This window comes from Thalassophryne amazonica, chromosome 12 (assembly GCF_902500255.1).
Source record: "Thalassophryne amazonica chromosome 12, fThaAma1.1, whole genome shotgun sequence".
NCBI classification, from domain to species: Eukaryota; Metazoa; Chordata; class Actinopteri; order Batrachoidiformes; family Batrachoididae; genus Thalassophryne; species Thalassophryne amazonica.
In genome coordinates, this window is record NC_047114.1 from 97,696,944 (window position 1) to 97,711,935 (window position 14,992).

Sequence of the window (14,992 nt, forward strand, 5' to 3'; positions counted from 1 at the left end):
GGGTTTTTCTGTAATTATTGTATGGCCTTGCCTTACAATATAAAGCGCCTTGGGGCAACTGTTTGTTGTGATTTGGCGCTATATAAATGAAATTGATTTGATTTGATATTCTTCAAAGCTTTTGTCATCTGCTTCGAAACAGAGCTCATTTCCTCCACCGAATAAACTTTGCACCATTTTCTGTGCGGCCACTGCATGTGCCTTTGCTTCTATTTGCATGCCTTTTCCCCAACTTTACCCTTTTCCTTGTCGCCAATTCTTTTCTGTTGTGTCCAGAAAAGGTTTAAACAAGGTTGGGTAGGATTACTTTGAAATGTAATCCAAAAGTAATCACATTACAAGTAATCCAAATGTATGTACATACATACATGTAATCCACATGTATTCTTTCAAAGTAATACTACGTAACCTTGGGTTTAAATTGTGTCTGGGTTGCTCAGAAAAAGACTACGGAATGAAGAACACACCAAACTTTATTACAGCTTCGCACTCCAGTACAACCATAAGGTTTCTCCTGCTCTCTTCTCCACTCATCTCACCAATGACTGCACCTTGCTGCAGTCAGCCAGCCTCTTTTATACATTAGGGAGGTAGCTCACCCTGCTGGTCTCCTTTGGACACCACAAAGTCTACATGTAAAAACACCATCTGGCTCTGCAGACACACCCTACTCAAAAACACTGAAGATCTGTTTCAAAGGAGACATGACCTCTAGCCCTCCATCTCCAAAAGAAGTGGGACACACAACACCTGACTGTGCAAAAGGAAGGGGAAGTGTTTGAGTGAAGGAAGGAAGGGGAAGTGTTTGAAGGAGTGGACCTTTTCCACTCACTCACTCACTCACTCACTCACTCACTCACTCACTCACTCACTCACTCACTCACTCACTCACTCACTCACTCACTCACTCACTCACTCACTCACTCACTCACTCACTCACTCATTCTTACTTGATGGAAATTGCTGTACTCTGGGTCCCTGGTTGCTCAATACACTTTATTGATTTTGTTACATTTGTCAACATTGTCTTGACTCTGAACACAGCATCTCATACAAGACAACAGCACACGTTATGACATCAGGAACAGACATCAGCACACAATTATCAATGATGTGAGTCTGATGAGCCCATAACTAAGGTTGCTCAGGCAATGTTGTGGCATGCTATGGCAGTGGTGAGTCCATTTTTCCGACAGAACATCCAGGGTGGTACAGTTGTTATACTCGTATACCTACTTCCCAGAGTGTACCCAAAGAAGATGCCTGACTGAGATGTTTCATAGTACTCAGTTGTGTAGTGGTACCCTCCATGTTCAATGATGCTGCGGTGCTCACTGCTGGCCACACGGTACTGGATCTGGTACGGTTGCTGGTGACAGATATCAATAGACAGGACTGCAATGGCTTCTTGATGGTTGGTATCAGTTGTCATAGTTCCACAGGCATTGGTGTGGATGACCACCAGGGGGCAGTTAAGATTTTGCCCACTAGTGGCTACAAATATGTCACAACCGGTCAGAGTGGCAGTTACAAAGAAAGTTGGATTTAGTGTACGAGGAACGGTCATAAAACTAGCTGTGTTGTGAGCATAGAGTGGCAGATAGAACGTCTGAATGCTGACTCCAGGAACGGTTTTACCTGGATTATACAGTCGGGCATAATGATCTGGACCTGTTGTCATCACAGCAAAGGTGCACATTACAGCTGACCACAAATCCAAGTCGAAGCCCATTGCCTGAATCCGAGTTCTTTTGCTTTGTTGGCCACTGGGACATTCACCCTGCATACTATCACCATAAATACCAAGGAATGGTGTTGATTGAATGGCGTTCAGCATGTTGTTAATTTCTTCAACAGTGACGCCAACACCTGTAGAAAATAAAAAGTACATCACAAATAAAATATGAACTATAAACTTAAACTTATGTAAACTTAACAGGCATGTCACACATTTTTTAATGTCGCAGTTAGCAAGACAACATAAAGTACTCATGATTGTGAGTTTCTCTGCACACGTGCTAATAATTAGTGATCACTGATGTATTGTATTCCTCTCACTCTGAGTGCATTTCCGGAAAACATCTCACTCAGCAATTCTCGGCATCGGCGTGATGCACATTTTAGAATGAGCAGAAACATCCCGATGACTGATAGAGGGGAAACAAACCTGCTCCATCCGAAAACGAAGCATCTGAGCTTTCTTTCAAAAGTGATGGCTTGGATTTACAGAAACTCTTAACTTTTTCAGAGTGTCGAATTTTGGAGTGTGGCGACGCATTTGTGTGGATGCTGGTTTACTGAAGCTGTGCACATGGAAGTGGGGACATCTGCATGACTCAGTCTTGCTCTCCTACTGACTTTCATTCCCTTTCTCTCCAGAGCAAATTTCCATCTCTCCAGACTAGACTCAACTAGCTCTCTACTCTCACTACAGATCACAATGTCATCTGCAAACACCATAGTCCATGGAAACTCCTGTCTAATCTCATCCATGCAACTGTCCATCACCATTGTGAACAAGAAAGGACTCAGAGCTGATCCTTGGTGTAGTCCCACCTCCACCTTGAATGAGTCTGTCATTCCTACTGCGCATCTCACCGCTGTCACACTATCCTTGTACATGTCCTGGACTACACTCACATACTTCTCTGCCACTCCAGTCTTCCTCATACAGTACCACAACTCTTTTCTTGGCACCCTGTCATAAGCTTTCTCTAAATCCACAAACACACAATGTAACAACTTCTGACCTTCTCTATACTTCTCCATCAGTATTCTCAGAACAAACATTGCATCTGTAGTGCTCATTCTCTGCATGAAACCATATCGCTGCTCACAGATCTTCGCCTGTTGTCTAAGCCTAGCTTTTACTACTCTTTCCCATAATTTCATGCTGTGGCTGATCAACTTTATGCCTCTGTAGTTACTGCAGCTCTGCACATCACCATTGTTCTTAAAAACAGGAACTAGCATACCTCGTCTCCACTCTTCAGGTATCCACTCACTTTCCAAGATTTTATTAAAGAATCTGGTTAGAAACTCCACTGTTATGTCTCCTAGACAGTTCCATGCCTCCACTGGAACGTCATCTGGACCAACTACCTTTCCACTCTTCATCCTCTTCATAGCTGCCCTCACTTCATCCTTACTAATCTCCTGTACTTCCTGATTTACTCTCTCCACATCAGACAGATTTTTTTCTCTGTCATTTACTTAATTCATCAGCTCCTCACTTCTCAAAACACTCTCCTCGCTTGTTAGCACATTACCATCTGCATCTTTTACCACTCTAACCTGCTGCACATCAATTTCAGCTTGGCTTTTTTGTCTGGCCAATCAGTACAAGTCCTTTTCTCCTTTGTTACTGTTCAATGTCTTGTACAGCTCCCTATAAAACTATCAATTGTAAACTGAAAAGATAAAAATTTGAACTCATCCAAATGAGGAAGAAAGAAATATGTCATCAACTCCATGGTTACACTCTGAGTGTAATAAACATATCCCACAAGACCATTACATCCAAAAGCACCAACAACTTTGTTCCGGACTGGACTAAGGATAATTTCTTGGTTTTACCATAAATTCATCAATTCCCCTGTGTTACTTTTCAAAATGTTCAGAACAACCTCAGATTTTTATATTTGCTTAGAACATTATAGGGAAATAATTAGGCTCTTACATTGAAAATATGCAATATGTTTTTTGAATTTCTTCAAATCTTCAGAAAAAAAAAAAAATCTTTATTTATGTGGACAAGCTGCTTTGGTGATAGAAATGTTCTTACCAAACACTGTGGGTCACAATAGTTGTGTAATAGTATATGGAAATATTTTTTAGATGAGTGTCTAAGAAATGTCCAAAATGGAAATATGTATTCTCACACGTTGAAGAGCTGTGACCTGGCGGATCCATTCTTTTTCATGCTTGACTCTCAATAAATTAGTCCTGTGTATCCCAATTAAATATGTCAGCTATTTATTTATTTATTTATTTTTTTTTTTACAATAGCAGCAATTTTGGTGCAACTACTGGTTGACACATTGGACCCAGCAGCAGGTCACATGTGCTCCTGCCTAGTGGGTAAAAATTCGCTTCTCATCCGGGCAACTAGTCGACACACAAAATCCAACACAGCTTCAGATGTACTGCTGTCAGTGTTAACCAGGAAACACCTGCATGAAATTCTATCTAAGAAAAGAGCTACATCTGTACAACAAAAACAAGAAAGAACTAGGACTGCAAGCAGTCATATCCGGGCCCTCGTTCCACGCAACCGCCTACCTAGGCCAGTGGGTGCCCTTGTGACCACATGTGGGCATGTGCATGCAGGGGCAACCACTCATCACAGTTAAATTTTAAACAAATCACACAATGCATCAAGGAGTTATGACATGTTGATTGTTCATCCAGTAGGGGGCGCTCAGTGTACAAACAGAGGGGCTGGGTGTGTTCAGGGGTCAACCGTCATCATACATGTGAAGTTTCAAGTCAATCAGGCAAAGCATGAAGGAGTTATCATGACTTGATGTTCCATGGCAAAGGGTCAAAATGGCGGCACCATACCGGCCACACCCTTCAACATAGAGAAAAGCTTTTGATAACTTTTGGTCAGTATCATCTTTGGATGTTGTCAAAGAAATATGAAGTGTATTGGACAAAATCCCTAGGAGGAGTTCGTTAAAATACAACATGTGGAAATCATTTCAAAATGAGAAGAAAATTCAAAATGGCCGACTTCCTGTTTGGAGTAGACTCATGGTGCAAGAGACTTTTTTGTACGTCTATGCAAGTCACACATGTGTACCAATTTTCATCTCCCTACTCCAAAAAAACCCCTATGGGGAGGGGTTTTTGAAATTTTCAAGGGGGCGCTATTGAGGCACTTTGCCCCGCCCATGGGCGAGGCCCCTATGAATTGTAGGAGGTTGTCATGCTTGACCTGTGTATCAATTTTCATGATGATATGACAAATTTAAAGCCGTCAAAAGGAAGAACGTAATTTCATGGTGAAGGGGCGATATTCAGTACGCCACCACACAGAAGCCGTTACTCGAAGGTTCACGGCGATCATCGCCTATGTTCACCAAGTTGTTCTGCATGTTTTAGAAGTGGAATGAAGTTGATTGGGTTACGTATGTGACATCACTTTTGAAATCGAAATTTCGGCCTCTTCCCATGCTCAAAAACTCACCAAACTTTCCAAAGTCGTCCGGCCGGATCCGAAATGCGATATTTTGGGGGCGTCGCACATGGTGGCAGAAAATCATGAAATAGCGCCCCCTAGAAATGTTCAAAAACCCCTCCGCATTGGGCTTTTTTCGTCGTAGCCTCACGAAATTCGGTACACATATTTACCATGCCAGGATGCACGAAAAAGTCTCTTACTGTCATGGTGAAATATCGACAGGAAGTCAGCCATTTTGATTTTAAGTTTCGATTTTGAGCAAATTTTTGCCATTTTTGGCCATTTCCACTACTTACATTTGAATGAACACATCCTAGGGATTTCATCCGATCCTCTTCAAATTTGGTCAAAATCATCACAACACAATGGTGATCAAAAGTTATCAAAAGATTCTAATTAAGTCAAAAGGCGTGGCTGCTAGGGGTCATCAAACTTTGGCGAGCTTTTCGGAGCATGCCATTTCACTTCAAACGGCTGTCACGCCCACATACTTCATCGTAGATCCTTCAAACTTGCTGGACATGATGAGGGCTCCGCCCTGAACGTCTACATATCTTAAGTTCCCACTTGCCCCATAGCGCCCCCCGGTGGTGGCGGGAAATGTCCTATTTTTACTTTAAGAGGTCCTGGGTAGGTGGTTGCGCGGAACGAGGGCCCGTATATGACTGCTTGCAGTCCTAGTTAGGGCCCGATTGGCAACGCCCTAAGAGGACCCTATTGTAAATGCGCTGTTTATTATTATGATTATTTATTAGGGCCCGAGTAGGCAACGTCCTACGAGGACCCTATTGTAATTGCGCTGTTTATTATTATTATTCTCACTTTTGAAATCGAAATTTCGGCCTCTTCCCATGCTCAAAAACTCACCAAACTTTCCAAAGTGGTCCGGCCGGATCCGAAATTCGATATTTTGTGGGCGTCGCACATGGTCGCAGAAAAATTGTGAAATAGCGCCCCCTAGAAATTTCAAAAACCCCTCCTCATTGGGCTTTTTTCATCGTAGCCTCACGAAATTCGGTACACATATTTACCATGCCAGGACGCATGAAAACGTCTCTTACTGTTATGGTGAAATATCGTCAGGAAGTCGGCCATTTTGATTTTAAGTTTCGATTTTGAGCAAATTTTTGCCATTTTTGGCCATTTCCACTACTTACATTTGAACGAACTCGTCCTAGGGATTTCATCCGATTGTCTTCAAATTTGGTCAAAATCGTCACAACACAATGGTGATCAAACGTTATCAAAAGATTCTAATTAAGTCAAAAGGCGTGGCTGCTAGGGGTCGTCAAACTTTGGCGAGCTTTTCGGAGCACGCCATTTCACTTCGAACGGCTGTCACGCCCACATACTTCATCGTAGATCCTTCAAACTTGCTGAACATGATGAGGGCTCCGTCCTGAACGTCTACATATCTTAGGTTCCCACCTTTGCCATAGCGCCCCCCGGTGGTGGCGGGAAATGTCCTATTTTTACTTTAAGAGGTCCTGATGTCACATGCTTAACCCAATCAACTTCATTCCACTTCTAAAACATGCAGAACAAATTGGTGAACGTAGGCGATGAACGCCGTGAAGTTACGAGTAACGGCGTCCGTGTGGCGGCGTGCCGAATATTGCCCATTCGCCATGAAATTACGTTCTTCCTTTTGACGGCTTTAATTTTCTTCTCATTTTGGCGTGATTTCCACATGTTGTATTTGAACGAACTCCTCCTAGGGATTTTGTCCAATGCACTTCAAATTTCTTCCACATCACCCACAGACGATACTTACCAAAAGTTATCGAAAGCTTTTCTTTATGTTGAAGGGTGTGGCCGCTATGGCGCCGCCATTTTGACCCTTCGCCATGGAACATTATACTTAAACAGGTACTGATGTCACATACTTAACACCATCAACTTCCTTCCACTTCTAAAACATGCAGAACAAGTTGGTGAACATAGGCGATGATCGCCGTGAACTTACGAGTAACGGCTTCTGTGTGGTGGCGTACTGAATATCGCCCCTTCGCCATGAAATTACGTTCTTCCTTTTGATGGCTTTAATTTTGTTATATCATCATGAAAATTGACACACAGGTCAAGCATGACAACCTCCTACAATTCATAGGGGCCTCACCCATGGGCGGGACAAAGTGCCTCAATAGCGCCCCCTTGAAAATTTCAAAAAACCCTCCCCATAGGGGTTTTTTTTGGAGTAGGGAGATGAAAATTGGTACACATGTGTGACTTGCATAGACGTACAAAAAAGTCTCTTGCACCATGAGTCTACTCCAAACAGGAAGTCGGCCATTTTGAATTTTCTTCTCATTTTGAAATGATTTCCACATGTTGTATTTGAACGAACTCCTCCTAGGGATTTTGTCCAATGCACTTCAAATTTCTTTGAGAGCATCCAGAGATGATACTGACCAAAAGTTATCGAAAGCTTTTCTCTATGTTGAAGGGTGTGGCCACTATGGTGCCGCCATTTTGACCCTTTGCCATGGAACATCAAGTCATGATAACTCCTTCATGCTTTGCGTGATTGACTTGAAACTTCACATTTATGATGACGGTTGGCCCCTGAACACACCCAGCCCCTCTGTTTGTACACTGAGTGCCCCCTAGTGGATGAACAATCAACATGTCATAACTCCTTGATGCATTGTGTGATTTGTTTAAAATTTTAACTGTGTGATGAGTGGTTGCCCCTGTATGCACATGCCCACATGTGGTCACAATGGCACCCACTGGCCTAGGTAGGCGGTCGCGCGGAACGAGGGCCCGTATATGACTGCTTGCAGTCCTAGTTATTAGGGCCCGAGTAGGCAACGTCCTACGACGACCCTATTGTAATTGCGCTGTTTATTATTATTATTATTATTATTATTATTGCCACTTTTGAAATCGAAATTCCGGCCTCTTCCCATGCTCAAAAACTCACCAAACTTTCCAAAGTCGTCCGGCCGGATCCAAAATTCGATATTTTGGGGGCATCGCACATGGTCGCAGAAAAACTGCGAAATAGCGCCCCCTAGAAATTTTCAAAAACCCCTCCGCATTGGGCTTTTTTCGTCGTAGCCTCACGAAATTCAGTACACATATTTACCATGCCAGGACGCACGAAAAATTCTCTTACTGTCATGGTGAAATATCGACAGGAAGTCAGCCATTTTGATTTTAAGTTTTGATTTTGAGCAAATTTTTGCCATTTTTGGCCATTTCCACTACTTACTTTTGAACGAACTGGTCCTAGGGATTTCATCCGATCGTCTTCAAATTTGGTCAAAATCATCACAACACAATGGTGATCAAAAGTTATCAAAAGATTCTAATTAAGTCAAAAGGCGTCGCTGCTAGGGGTCGTCAAACTTTGGCGAGCTTTTCGGAGCATGCCATTTCACTTCGAACGGCTGTCACGCCCACATACTTCATCGTAGATCCTTCAAACTTGCTGAACATGATTAGGGCTCCATCCTGAACGTCTACATATCTTAAGTTCCCATCTGCACCGTGGCGCCCCCCGGTGGTGGTGGGAAATATCCTATTTTCACTTTAAGAGGTTCTGGGTAGGTGGTTGCGCGGAACGAGGGCCCGTATATGACTGCTTGCAGTCCTAGTTAGGGCCCGATTGGCAACATCCTAAGAGGACCCTATTGTAAATGCGCTGTTTATTATTATGATTATTTATTAGGGCCCGAGTAGACAACGTCCTACGAGGACCCTATTGTAATTGCGCTGTTTATTATTATTATTCTCACTTTTGAAATCGAAATTTCGGCCTCTTCCCATGCTCAAAAACTCACCAAACTTTCCAAAGTTGTCCGGCCGGATCCGAAATTCGATTCATTTCATCCGATTGTCTTCAAATTTGGTCAAAATCGTCACAACACAATGGTGATCAAACGTTATCAAAAGATTAATCATTAGGGCCCGAGTAGGCAACGTCCTACGAGGACCCTATTGTAATTGCGCTGTTTATTATTATTATTAGTTATTTATTATTATTATTATTCTCACTATACTCACTATACTCACGAGTAACGGCGTCCGTGTGGCAGCGTGCCAAATATTGCCCATTCGCCATGAAATTACGTTCTTCCTTTTGACGGCTTTAATTTTGTCACATCATCATGAAAATTGATACACAACCACAAGCACGACAACCTCTTACAATTCATAGGGGCGTCGCCCATGGGCGGGGCAAAATGCCTCAATAGCGCCCCCTTTCGCCTGGTCTTGTTAGGAGAGACGGCATCCATCCCACTTTGGATGGAGCAGCTCTCATTTCTAGAAATCTGGCCAATTTTCTTAAATCCTCCAAACCGTGACTATCCAGGGTTGGGACCAGGAAGCAGAGTTGTAGTCTTACACACCTCTCTGCAGCTTCTCTCCCCCTGCCATCCCCTCATTACCCCATCCCCGTAGAGACGGTGCCTGCTCCCAGACTACCAATAACCAGCAAAAATCTATTTAAGCATAAAAATTCAAAAAGAAAAAATAATATAGCACCTTCAACTGCACCACAGACTAAAACAGTTAAATGTGGTCTATTAAACATTAGGTCTCTCTCTTCTAAGTCCCTGTTGGTAAATGATATAATAATTGATCAACATATTGATTTATTCTGCCTTACAGAAACCTGGTTACAGCAGGATGAATATGTTAGTTTAAATGAGTCAACACCCCCGAGTCACACTAACTGTCAGAATGCTCGTAGCACGGGCCCGTGGCGGAGGATTAGCAGCAATCTTCCATTCCAGCTTATTAATTAATCAAAAACCCAGACAGAGCTTTAATTCATTTGAAAGCTTGACTCTTAGTCTTGTCCATCCAAATTGGAAGTCCCAAAAACCAGTTTTATTTGTTATTATCTATCGTCCACCTGGTCGTTACTGTGAGTTTCTCTGTGAATTTTCAGACATTTTGTCTGACTTAGTGCTTAGCTCAGATAAGATAATTATAGTGGGCGATTTTAACATCCACACAGATGCTGAGAATGACAGCCTCAACACTGCATTTAATCTATTATTAGACTCTATTGGCTTTGCTCAAAAAGTAAATGAGTCCACCCACCACTTTAATCATATCTTAGATCTTGTTCTGACTTATGGTATGGAAATAGAAGACTTAACAGTATTCCCTGAAAACCCCCTTCTGTCTGATCATTTCTTAATAACATTTACATTTACTCTGATGGACTACCCAGCAGTGGGGAATAAGTTTCATTACACTAGAAGTCTTTCAGAAAGCGCTGTAACTAGGTTTAAGGATATGATTCCTTCTTTATGTTCTCTAATGCCATATACCAACACAGTGCAGAGTAGCTACCTAAACTCTGTAAGTGAGATAGAGTATCTCGTCAATAGTTTTACATCCTCATGAAGACAACTTTGGATGCTGTAGCTCCTCTAAAAAAGAGAGCTTTAAATCAGAAGTGCCTGACTCCGTGGTATAACTCACAAACTCGTAGCTTAAAGCAGATAACCCGTAAGTTGGAGAGGAAATGGCGTCTCACTAATTTAGAAGATCTTCACTTAGCCTGGAAAAAGAGTCTGTTGCTCTATAAAAAAAGCCCTCCGTAAAGCTAGGACATCTTTCTACTCATCACTAATTGAAGAAAATAAGAACAACCCCAGGTTTCTTTTCAGCACTGTAGCCAGGCTGACAAAGAGTCAGAGCTCTATTGAGCTGAGTATTCCATTAACTTTAACTAGTAATGAGTTCATGACTTTCTTTGCTAACAAAATTTTAACTATTAGAGAAAAAATTACTCATAACCATCCCAAAGACGTATCGTTATCTTTGGCTGCTTTCAGTGATGCCGGTATTTGGTTAGACTCTTTCTCTCCGATTGTTCTGTCTGAGTTATTTTCATTAGTTACTTCATCCAAACCATCAACATGTTTATTAGACCCCATTCCTACAGGCTGCTCAAGGAAGCCCTACCATTATTTAATGCTTCGATCTTAAATATGATCAATCTATCTTTGTTAGTTGGCTATGTACCACAGGCTTTTAAGGTGGCAGTAATTAAACCATTACTTAAAAAGCCATCACTTGACCCAGCTATCTTAGCTAATTATAGGCCAATCTCCAACCTTCCTTTTCTCTCAAAAATTCTTGAAAGGGTAGTTGTAAAACAGCTAACTGATCATCTGCAGAGGAATGGTCTATTTGAAGAGTTTCAGTCAGGTTTTAGAATTCATCATAGTACAGAAACAGCATTAGTGAAGGTTACAAATGATCTTCTTATGGCCTCGGACAGTGGACTCATCTCTGTGCTTGTTCTGTTAGACCTCAGTGCTGCTTTTGATACTGTTGACCATAAAATTTTATTACAGAGATTAGAGCATGCCATAGGTATTAAAGGCACTGCGCTGCGGTGGTTTGAATCATATTTGTCTAATAGATTACAATTTGTTCATGTAAATGGGGAATCTTCTTCACAGACTAAAGTTAATTATGGAGTTCCACAAGGTTCTGTGCTAGGACCAATTTTATTCACTTTATACATGCTTCCCTTAGGCAGTATTATTAGACGGTATTGCTTAAATTTTCATTGTTACGCAGATGATACCCAGCTTTATCTATCCATGAAGCCAGAGGACACACACCAATTAGCTAAACTGCAGGATTGTCTTACAGACATAAAGACATGGATGACCTCTAATTTCCTGCTTTTAAACTCAGATAAAACTGAAGTTATTGTACCTGGCCCCACAAATCTTAGAAACATGGTGTCTAACCAGATCCTTACTCTGGATGGCATTACCCTGACCTCTAGTAATACTGTGAGAAATCTTGGAGTCATTTTTGATCAGGATATGTCATTCAAAGCGCATATTAAACAAATATGTAGGACTGCTTTTTTGCATTTACGCAATATGTCTAAAATCAGAAAGGTCTTGTCTCAGAGTGATGCTGAAAAACTAATTCATGCATTTATTTCCTCTAGGCTGGACTATTGTAATTCATTATTATCAGGTTGTCCTAAAAGTTCCCTAAAAAGCCTTCAGTTAATTCAAAATGCTGCAGCTAGAGTACTGACGGGGACTAGAAGGAGAGAGCATATCTCACCCATATTGGCCTCTCTTCATTGGCTTCCTGTTAATTCTAGAATAGAATTTAAAATTCTTCTTCTTACTTATAAGGTTTTGAATAATCAGGTCCCATCTTATCTTAGGGACCTCGTAGTACCATATCACCCCAATAGAGCGCTTCGCTCTCAGACTGCAGGCTTACTTGTAGTTCCTAGGGTTTGTAAGAGTAGAATGGGAGGCAGAGCCTTCAGCTTTCAGGCTCCTCTCCTGTGGAACCAGCTCCCAATTCAGATCAGGGAGACAGACACCCTCTCTACTTTTAAGATTAGGCTTAAAAGTTTCCTTTTTGCTAAAGCTTATAGTTAGGGCTGGATCAGGTGACCCTGAACCATCCCTTAGTTATGCTGCTATAGACGTAGACTGCTGGGGGGTTCCCATGATGCACTGAGTGTTTCTTTCTCTTTTTGCTCTGTATGCACCACTCTGCATTTAATCATTAGTGATCGATCTCTGCTCCCCTCCACAGCATGTCTTTTTCCTGGTTCTCTCCCTCAGCCCCAACCAGTCCCAGCAGGGGACTGCCCCTCCCTGGGCCTGGTAATAAACAGCGCAATTACAATGGGGTCCTCGTAGGACGTTGCCTACTCGGGCCCTAATAACTAGGACTGCAAGCAGTCATATACGGGCCCTCGTTCCGCGCGACCGCCTACCTAGGCCAGTGGGTGCCATTGTGACCACATGTGGGCATGTGCATGTAGGGGCCTCAAAAGGAAGAACGTAATTTCATGGCGAAAGGGCGATATTCGGTACGCCACCAGACAGAAGCCGTTACTCGTAAGTTCATCGCTTATGTTCACCAAGTTGTTCAGCATGTTTTAGAAGTGGAAGGAAGTTGATGGTGTTAAGTATGTGACATCAGGACCTGTTTAAGTATAATATTCCATGGCGAAGGGTCAAAATGGTGGCACCATAGCGGCCACACCCTTCAACATAGAGAAAAGCTTTCGATAACTTTTGGTCAGTATCAACTTTGGATGTTGTCAAAGAAATTTGAAGTGCATTGGACAAAAGCCCTAGGAAGAGTTCACGCAAATACAACGTGAGGAAATGATGGCAAAATGAGAAGAAAATTATAAATGGCCGACTTCCTGTTTGGAGTAGACAAATGGTGCAAGAGACTTTTTGTACGTCTATGCAAGTCACATGTGTACCAATTTTCATCTCCCTAGTACAAAAAAACCCCTATGGGGAGGGGTTTTTGAAAGTTTCAAGGGGGCGCTATTGAGGCATTTTGCCCCGCCCACGGGCAACGCCCCTATGAATTGTAAGAGGTTGTCATGCTTGACCTGTGTATCAATTTTCATGATGATATGACAAAATTAAAGCCGTCAAAAGGAAGAACGTAATTTCATGGCGAAAGGGCGATATTCGGTACGCCACCACACAGAAGCCGTTACTCGTATGTTCATGGCGATCATCGCTTATGTTCACCAAGTTGTTCAGCATGTTTTAGAAGTGGAAGGAAGTTGATGGTGTTAAGTATGTGACATCAGTACCTGTTTAAGTATAATGTTCCATGGCGAAGGGTCAAAATGGCGGCGCCATAGCGGCCACACCCTTCAACATAAAGAAAAGCTTTCGATAACTTTTGGTAAGTATCGTCTGTGGGTGATGTGGAAGAAATTTGAAGTGCATTGGACAAAATCCCTAGGAGGAGTTCGTTCAAATACAACATGTGGAAATCACGCCAAAATGAGAAGAAAATTAAAAATGGCCGACTTCCTGTTTGGAGTAGACCCATCGTGCAAGAGACTTTTTTGTACGTCTATGCAAGTCACACATGTGTACCAATTTTCATCTCCCTACTCCAAAAAAACCCCTATGGGGAGGGGTTTTTGAAAGTTTCAAGGGGGTGCTATTGAGGCACTTTGCCCCGCCCATGGGTGACGCCCCTATGAATTGTAAGAGGTTGTCGTGTTCGACCTGTGTATCAATTTTCATGATGATGTGACAAAACTAAAGCCGTCAAAAGGAAGAACGTAATTTCATGGCGAATGGGCAATATTTGGCACGCCGCCACACGGACGCCGTTACTCGTGAGTATAGTGAGTATAGTGATAATAATAATAATAATAATAATAACTAACTAATAATAATAATAATAATAATAATAATAAACAGCGCAATTACAATAGGGTCCTCGTAGGACGTTGCCTACTCGGGCCCTAATGATTAAACATCAGTAAATCACCTTAAATGGACACCAGATAAATAAAACTGTAGAGTGACGCGATCACATATAGCAGGGCACGTCAAGTTTTTCTCCAGAATGCATTGCAATAACAGGCAAATCTTTATCCACTAGGTGGCATAACATAACCACATAACGTTTCTGTGTAGGCTCTCAGTTGTCCAGGTGGTTTCCATAGTAGAGAAGCTTGAATCTTCGACTGGACTGGGTTGCTTGACGTGAGGACGTTTCGCTTCAAATCACAGAAGCTTCCTCAGCTAAAATTCTTGCTCTGGTAGTCTGACTTCTGTCTTGACTCTTGTGAAGCGAAATGTCCTCACGTCAAGCAACCCAGTCCAGCCGAAGATTCAAGCTTCTCTACTATAACCACATAACCTAACGCCAACAAAGTTACGTTTTTGCATGTTTGTTTGTGAACAGCCTGGAGCCCACAATATTTCACATATCGTTCTGAAATGTATTTATTTATTTATTTTACAGAGGAGTCATATCCTGATAGACAAGAATTGATTCAATTTTCATGGCCATAGG

The 14,992-nt window shown here is 42.1% G+C and overlaps 1 protein-coding gene across 1 annotated transcript in view; it reads right to left on the minus strand.

The window, feature by feature from the left end:
* Positions 1 to 1,144: 1,144 nt before the first annotated feature.
* LOC117521319 overlaps positions 1,145 to 14,992 on the minus strand; it is a 53,794-nt gene continuing 39,946 nt past the window's right edge. The window contains exon 7 of the mRNA XM_034182633.1: positions 1,145 to 1,869. Within this exon, the coding sequence (XP_034038524.1) occupies positions 1,145 to 1,869 (725 nt within the window). The remainder of the gene's footprint in view (positions 1,870 to 14,992) is intronic.